Below are 8,385 nucleotides of genomic sequence, written 5' to 3'. Positions count from 1 at the left end.
CCCCCCCCCCCCCCCCCTTTTATTAGACAGGATAGCTGAGATTCCCTCGGGAGGGACGAGGACGGACAGGATCAGGAATGAGGTCATCAGAGGTTCAGCACAGGTTGGACGACTGGGAGACAAAGTTAGAAAGGTCAGACTGAGACAGTTTGGACATGTCCAGAGGAGGGACAGTGGGTATATTGGTAGAAGGATGTTAGGGACAAAGAGGAGACATATGGTTGCAGTTAGAGAGGACATGGAGGTAGCTGGAGTGAGGATAGAGGACGCAGAGGACAGAGTTAGACGGAGGAGGACGACTCGCTGTGGCGACCCCTGAAAAGGGAACGAGAAAGAAGAACTAAATAACTCTCCTGTCTTGTTTCCGTTAAACCTGACGAGGATTCGGTTTCGCAGCTAAAAAAACATCCGAATAAAATCGGAGACGTTTCGTGGCGACTTATTTTATTTCTCTCCAACTCATAAAAACAGACGACGTACTCTGTGTCTGTCTCGTCTCGATGGTACGACTTAAGGAACCAAACAGGAACGAAACAAAAAGGTTCAGGTGGAGCAAAGCCCAGGGAGGCAAAAGAGCAGATTTAGCTGCTTTTTTTTTACTGAAATCTTGCAGACAAATGCAGCTTTGACCGTCTTGTCCTCCTGCACCGATCAGCAGTTTTCCCTCCCCCTTGTAGTCTTATAAATAGTAACCCTGCAGAAAGCCCGGAGGTTCAGACCTGAAGCCATACTCAAAACGACACCGGTGTGTGTGGTTTTTTTTCCCGTACGAGTCTTCACCGATGTCCGTGCTCAACCTGACGTCTTCCAACCATCATTAGCTTCTCTAAGTGGACGCAAAACAGCCGTTTTCTTTAAAAGCGGGGGCGCTATCCGAGCAGAAATGGAAACGTTTACGACCTCCGCTGGCGAAATGAGTCACAGTGAGCAATTTTTTTCAACATGGAGCTGTTAATATTTTCAAATCCTCCGTCTCCAAAGCTTCGAAATGAGACAAAGTTTGTTGAAATTTGTCGATTTGTCACCGGGCAACTAGCTGGTTTCGTTCCCAAGCCGTCGGGCAGTTCCAAAGCCTATATCTAAAAAAAAAAAACGTAAAAAAACCCACTTCACAATGACGCCAAACATTATACGAAGGGATTTCCCGGCGCTGCGGCAGCCGGCGGAGAGAAACGGTCGATTTTAAAGGAGATTAAAAGGATTATTTCTGAAGAAATACCTCTTGGAAAAAAGTCGATCAGGAAGACTTTATGCTGCTTTAGTTACCGGGATCGCTGGATGTCGTCTTCATGGACTCATTTTTACGTAAATCTCAATTACAGCAAAAAAATAAAAAATAAATTCAGGTATTTTATATGTATTTTGGCCAGCACAGGTCCCTGTTACAAATAGCTTTATTTCTTTGTCCTCTATTTGTGATTAAATAGAGTTTAAGTGTCCCAAATGGGCGCCCGAGGCCGAGTTTCCGACTGAAAGGACCACGAGGACGATTTGTCTGATTACGTAAAAGCAAAAAACCAAGAGGCTTTAAGACAAGACGAGGACCATAAGTCATCCGGGGGGGAGAGGAGCAGGCCGACAAGGGAAGCAGAGCGAGAACTTTTGACTTAACTTTCCCGAAGAACAAAAAAAAAAAAGGTGCCGGCGGAACAGACGAGCCGTTAAAGGAGATCCAACAACACGCCGGGGAAGAAAGACGACAGATGAACTTAAAAAGGGACGAGGGAGAGACAAGGGTAACTAAACACAGATGAGCCCAATTAAAGTTTAAAAAAAAAGGGCCTCCGAAACAAAGACAGGGGAGGAAGTAAGAGCAAAGAGACCATAGAAGGGGAACAAAAGAGACGAACCACGTTCCCAATCAAATTCACAGCAAAACGGAGAAACGTTCCAGTCAACGTATGATCATTCCGGTCCTTTCTTTAAAAAAAAAAAAAAAGAATAATGTGGCCCGCTGAAATAAATCTGTAGAAGGTTAGGCGGGGAGGATTTCATTGTTAGGCGGAAGAATCGATTCAGCGAATTCTGAAAAGGAGAGACGGAAAATGGAAAAAAAAAAAAAAAAAGCCCAAGGTAAAAGTTTCTCCATGGCGGCGTTGTCTTGAAAAAGGCCGCTCCATTTAGGATCTAAGAGTCTCTCAAAACCTAAGGCCCCCCCCCCGCAGAAAGAACGGAGGACATTCCCTTCGAAAATATGATTTAAAAAAAACCCAAAAACATCCGTCTCGCTGGAAAGGCCAGCCTTGGCGAGCCGTGACTCCTCCCATTGTTTCCCGACTCTGAAGTCAGAATAATTGGAAACGGGCAATTATCAGCGAATTTACATAAACTGTCCAAAAAAAAAAAAAAAAAACCTTCCGCTGGTCGGGTCGGGATTAAATCACAGAACATTTTTCCTCGGGCTGCGTGATATAAGATAAAGAGTCTTATGGACTATCAGTAAATTTCCAGTGGGTCATACAGCTCCTGTTGTAGCCCTCTGGAAATGTGGCGCGGCCATTTTGATATATCATTCAGCTTTTTATCATGCTCCCCCCCTTTCAACACAGCCTGCTGCATTTTATATATCTCACAGCCTTAAGTCACGCTGCTCCTTCAATGCATCGTCGTGGGGGAGGTGGGGGGTGGGGATCTGTAGGCTCCTCCTGATCGGATCTGATTCCTATTCGCTGCCACGTGATTATCGACGCATCTCGATTGTCTGCCGCTCTGAAACTGAAATACGGAAACAGAAACACGGAGTTCTACGCTGACTGCGTCTTGCTTCACTTAAACACGTTGCAGTTTAATAAAGAGTGCAACTGCAACACCGTCAGGGTGGAGCATGGCGAACCCAGAATGCAGATTCACGAAAAATGGGAAAAAATAAAATTATTTTTAAATAAAAGAACAAGAAAACTAAAAGCTGGCGGGGCAGCAAAACTAAACGTAACAAAATCCTAAGTAAGACAAAAAGGCCTTGTGAGCGAGGCTGGAGCGCCGTCTGAAGACGCAGCCGCCGAGTGCCGCCCGGTGAGCACAGCATCACGCTTCCCCTTTAAGAGTCCAATCCTCCCTTTGTGGGCTATAAATAATCTCAAGGTGGCCTGCAGGTGTCTTTTAAACATTCTGTTAAACTGTTGCAGAGAGAGAGAGGTTTTTTTTATGTAAAGGAAATGACTTTCCTCAAGGAAACCGTTTGCTTTAATGGTTACCAATTTAAATAAAACCTGAGGTGCTTCTGTCCTTCTTCTTCTTCTCCTTTTTTATTTTTCTCCTACACAGTCTTTGATTCTGTTTTATGTCACACAGACACGTATTTTAAAAAAAAAAGGGTGTTGCGTCGTCAGCTTGTCCGTCTTGCTATTTAGCTGCCCTTACCGCCACCGCGCTAATCAAGGCTACTTAGCAGCAGCAGCAGCCGTCCCTCAGGTTCCAGGGACTCGAGGGGAGAGAAAAATGGCGTCAACAAGCTGCACGAACGGCGATGACTGAAAGCAGAGTGTGTGTTTGTGTGCGGCCTACGGGGGCTAACTGTAACTCTTCCAGTTTTACGTCTGGACGCAGGTTTTCCCCCACGTCGGGTAGCGAAGACGCGCGTCAGTCACGTCATTATTCGTCTCCATTTTTATGGTGAACCTGCGCTTCCAGGCATGAAAATCGCTGCCTCGTCTGTGTGCACGCTTGTTTGGAATCTGTTCCTCATTTGTTGCTTTATGTTGATCTTTAACTACCCCCCCTCCTCCTCCTTCTTTCGTTGACTTTGTTCCTTGGCTGCATTAAGATAAAGATGAAATCCTATTTCCAGCTCTCACTGTTAAGTGCTCTCTCTTCCCCTCGCGCCTCCATCTTTGAAAGGGATTTCTTTTCCCGTCCAATTAGTCTTCGAACATTGTCCTAAGTGCCTCGGTGCCAGCGTAAGAAAGACAACTTAATTAGGCAGTTGGCAGTCAGCGCTGTCGCGCTGAGATGAAAAACTGTCGACCGCGGTGTGGTTTAGCGAGTTCGGATTTTTATGACGAGTGGAAAGTTTGGATTTGGGAAAAGAAATGGGGAAAAGAAATCCCGCTGACTGCCGTCGGTCATTCGTGTGACTCGGGGGTTCTGTTCGAACCTTTAGGGCTTCGGCCAAGTCCCGTTTCCAAGTGTTAGCCCTCCGGGACGCCGCTTCAAAAAGTTCTTCTTCTTTTATGTATGTATGCCCATATGTTGCGTGTGACACGACTTATCAAACTTTACGGGGTTTTTTTATGCTCGTTAAGAAAAAAGGACAATAAAACCAAACGTGACAAATTGTCTAAACTAGACGTTACAACGTTTATTAAAACAATAAGATGTTTTTAATTAAAATAAAAAACAACAATGCAACAAAACGCTCATCCTAAGTTTTACAGGAACGGCGCTGTCCGTCCTGCCGTCTGCAGTCGGGGTGATCCCTATTGATTTCAAGGCCACGGGTCACCCAGTTGTGCAAACCTTCTCTGGATTCAGGGCTGCTTTGAGGGAACCCGTGCTTCGGATGAGTTTTCTGCCGGCGTACATCTCCCGTTGCCATTTTCCTTCACGCTCGTTAAAAGTTATCGACAATAACGGCGAACGTAAACGCGCTGGCGCTCAAACTAACCGTTAAAACTAAACACCTGGAAAAACTAGTTTTAAGCTACTTGTGCCGTTCTTTATCTTTTATTAGAAATAACTGACAGCAGAAACACATTACATTAGAAAACATCAACACTATAATTCTTGTTCCAGATTAAATATTTTTAACCCAGAATTACAATTTTAACTGTTTGTTTTTTTTTTTTTTTCTAAATTCCCGTTGAGGATAATTGACAATAAAACTAAAAGTAATACATGACGGGGTACGTCAGACTAACTATCATGGGGTTTTGGTGCCACAAAGATATTTCTAAAAGAGTAAATACTAACTGTACTAACCGCTTCGTTCCTAACCTTTTTAGAAATTTCCGTTTTTTTTATTTTCGGAGTAAGGACACGTCGGCCATCAATGTGGGAAAACATTGATGGCCGACTCGGAGCGCCTTTCCGTCCCCCTTCAGCTGTCGTCCCAACAAGAATCGGGGGGGGGGGGACACCATTCCCCTCCGAATTGGGACTTAAAGTCGGGGAATCGTTCGGCTGAGCACGAGCTTGCGTCTTTCCCCGCGCGGCGCCGTCAAAGCTGACGAATGTGAGGCGCGGCGCAGTTCGGGAAAAAGTCCCCCCCGCCATCCGCTCCAGAGTCGAGTGATTTACCTTCGTGTCTGTCTTTTAAAGCAACAGCCATCGATATCGGAGTTGGGCGAGGAGCGGGCTGCAGCCGTGACGAAGGAGATCAAGGACAAGGTTGGCATTTTTGGCTTTTCACGCTTTGTTGTCTCATTTTTTAAAAAAGAAAAATAGAGGAATATATTTAAAAAAAAAACAACAAAGCAAGTTCAGGAATAACAGACGCTCCGTGTTTTGTCATCTCTACCTGTCGTCAGGTGTGTGTGGGGAAACAGATGTAGGAAACTGTTCTGTGTTGTCCTTGTTTTCTCCCCTGTAGGAGGCTGAAAGTCACAGTAGACTTTTTCTCCGCCTCTCCCCAACTAACCCTTTCACTCCCACCCCGTTTAAGGTTTGTGCTACTCATGGGTCGTGCTTCCTGCTTTCTCTGCTTCCCTTCTCGGTGTGTGTGTGTGTGTGTGCGCTTGTACAAATGTGACCCGTGCTGCCAAAATGAGTCACAGTGAGGACTTTTTCAATATTAGGCTCATATTGATTTTGAATCCCACCGACTCAAAATCTTCAAAGTGAGGCGAAGTCTGTTGGCATTTTGGGATTTCTCACCCGGCAGCGAGGGACGGTTTGAAGAATAGATTCTTATAGGTTGTCAGGAATGACAGCCATAGATTTAAAAAGAGGAATCCCCGAGCTTCACAGTGACTCCAAACATTATACGAAGGGATTTCCCCAGCAGAAAGAAATGGTGAATTTCAAAGGAAATTAAAATATTATTTCTGTCGACAAAAAAACTGTTAAATTTGATTTAAAGGAAGATTAGAAAGAACAGATGCTGTAGTTCCAGGGATCACCAGGTGGTGTCTTTATGGACTCATCCAACCAGACATCCAGACATCCATCCATCCATCCATCCATCCATCCATCCATCCATCCATCCATCCATCCATCCATCCATCCTTTCATCCATTCATCCATCCATCCATCCATCCATACATCCTTTCATCCATCCATCCATCCATCCTTTCATCCATCCATCCATCCATCCATCCATCCATCCATCCATCCATCCATCCATCCATCCATCCATCCATCCATCCATCCTTTCCGTGTCACGGGGAGCAGACAAATCTCAATTCCAATAATTCCAGAAAAGTTTTTTCCCCCCTCTGCAGCCCGTTCTCATACCGACCTGTTTTGTAGCACAGCTCACCTGTATGTTCGGTTCATGTGCTGTGTTTGTGTGTGTCCGACCGCAACATGCTGTACACACACACACACACACGTCCTAACAGCTCTCCTGTCTCTTTCAACTCTTGTATGTTTTTTTTTTATTATATATTTTCAAATCATTTTTTATATTTTTCTGTTTGTTTTGCCCTTTTTTTTGCTTCTATTCTATTCTGAAAAATAACTGAATCACTTTAGCTGTTGAGGTTTTAGCTTTTAAGTTTCAAAGCAAAAGAAAAAAAAAATGATTAAATGAGTGCTGTCAATGCTTTTATTTTTTTTTTCCAGGTAAGTGGGTACATCTAGACGAACATTGGATTCTGAGAACTAATTGTAGAATTAAATATCACACAAGTCAGATTTAAATGGCTTCTTTCATGGAGAAAGATGATGAAGGGGAGCTTGAATAGGTTTGAAAAGGCACGGGCCGGTAGGAGGTTCTGACGGGATAATAACCTTGAGCAAAAACACCACAGTTTCACACTTTTATCAAGTTTTAAAAAAAAAAAAACCACACCAACTATTTACAGAAACTAGCATTCCTTGAAGGACAGCATGCTTCCTGCTGTCTCGCAGGCCAACGCTTTAAGCAACGATGCCTGACCTTTTAACTCAAGTTGTGGAGGACTCTCATCTACTACCACACCAAATTATAGCTCATTATAGCTAGTTGCGGCCATTTTTGTGTCGATTTTGCGCTGGCAGCCATGTTGGCTCAGATGGACTCCAAATAATCAGCTGTAGATCTCATTTCTGAGGACGTTATTAGAATCTCTGCACAGGTTCATGAGATATTTTGCTAACAGACAGCCACCACCACAAACTGTATCAGACGATCTAATTGCTTTCATTTAGACATAGGAGTACAGCGTTATTAGGGGTCCTCTTACAGGAAACGGACGGTTCATACAACCAGAGAGAACCCCGCCGTGTTCCTGACGACCCTAAAAAAATCTCATTTAGTTTTTAGGGACGCTGTTTCAGGAAGAAACCAGGCGAGCCCAGAGACTGGCCCGTGCCTACAGTAGCCCAGAGACCTCATTCTGATTCAGACCTGCTGCGTTCACAGCTTTCGCCCCCGTTTTCGGCTTGAACCTAACACAATCTGCTGAAAATGTCCGAAAGCTTTGACCAATCGGAGCATATATTTGTAAAGACGCCTGTTGACGACGCCAACGGCCTCATATATGCCCCTTCCTGCGAAGCCTGAGCACTGACTGATTGAAACTTTCCTTCCTCTCTCCTCGTCTTCCACTAATAAACCGATTTCCCTCCTCCCCCCTGCCGCCGCTTCCTTCCCCCTGCGGCGCGGCAGCTGGCGAGGCGCGACGCGGCGAAGGCACCTCCCGGCGGCGCCGCCACGGTCGTCCTCCCGCCGCCGCTGCCCGTGGTGCCCTACGTGGGGGAGAGCGACACGGACGCGCTGGCGGAGAATCCCGGCGGACAAGCAGCAGCCGAGGAGGACGAGGAAGAGGAGGATGAGTTCGGGTACAGCTGGAGTGAGTTCCCCCTTTTAGGATGTCTCCTTTTTTTACCTGCTGCATGTAGCAACAGTGAACGACCACAAGGGGGCATCCGACTCCCGGGGTCTCCCTTGTCCTGCCAATAAATCTTTAGTAGAAAGGAGCTCCAATAAACGCGGCCCGAGTGCCACGCTCGACTTGGACTCGGCAAGGTGTCGCCTGAGCTCAAGCCTTCAAACAGATCCGTGGGCAGGAAGGACGGTCGTTCAGCCTCCGATCCCCCCGGGGGCTGTGGAGAGTACCTGTGTGTGTGTGTGTGTGTGTGTGTGTGTGTGTGTTAGAGATAGTCCATCCTGCGGGGATAAGATTGATGAGGTTGGGCCCGGCGAGGTGAGCGGTGGAGATTAGTAGTACAGGGCTGATGGTTGAGCAGTGGCAGGGAGCCCAGAACAACACGAGCCCATTGAACCGAGGAGCGGCCGTCCGGCAC

The 8,385-nt window shown here is 46.0% G+C and overlaps 1 protein-coding gene across 11 annotated transcripts in view; it reads left to right on the top strand.

Moving 5' to 3' along the window:
* Positions 1-8,385, top strand: part of LOC108234862 (multiple PDZ domain protein) — a 50,901-nt gene that overhangs the window by 31,260 nt on the left and 11,256 nt on the right. For 9 of the 11 annotated variants that reach the window (XM_017414422.3, XM_037976407.1, XM_037976406.1 and 6 more), the window contains 3 exons: positions 5,257-5,325; positions 5,528-5,599; positions 7,748-7,931. In XM_017414422.3, coding sequence (XP_017269911.1) covers positions 5,257-5,325; positions 5,528-5,599; positions 7,748-7,931 — 325 coding nt within the window. The remainder of the gene's footprint in view (positions 1-5,256; positions 5,326-5,527; positions 5,600-7,747; positions 7,932-8,385) is intronic. The other 2 variants (XM_017414427.3, XM_017414425.3) reach the window with 1 other exon arrangement.

Source organism: Kryptolebias marmoratus, linkage group LG7, assembly GCF_001649575.2.
Source record: "Kryptolebias marmoratus isolate JLee-2015 linkage group LG7, ASM164957v2, whole genome shotgun sequence".
Lineage (NCBI taxonomy): Eukaryota > Metazoa > Chordata > Actinopteri > Cyprinodontiformes > Rivulidae > Kryptolebias > Kryptolebias marmoratus.
Note: the sequence above shows the minus strand (reverse complement) of the source record. Positions and strands in the feature narration are given on the sequence as shown.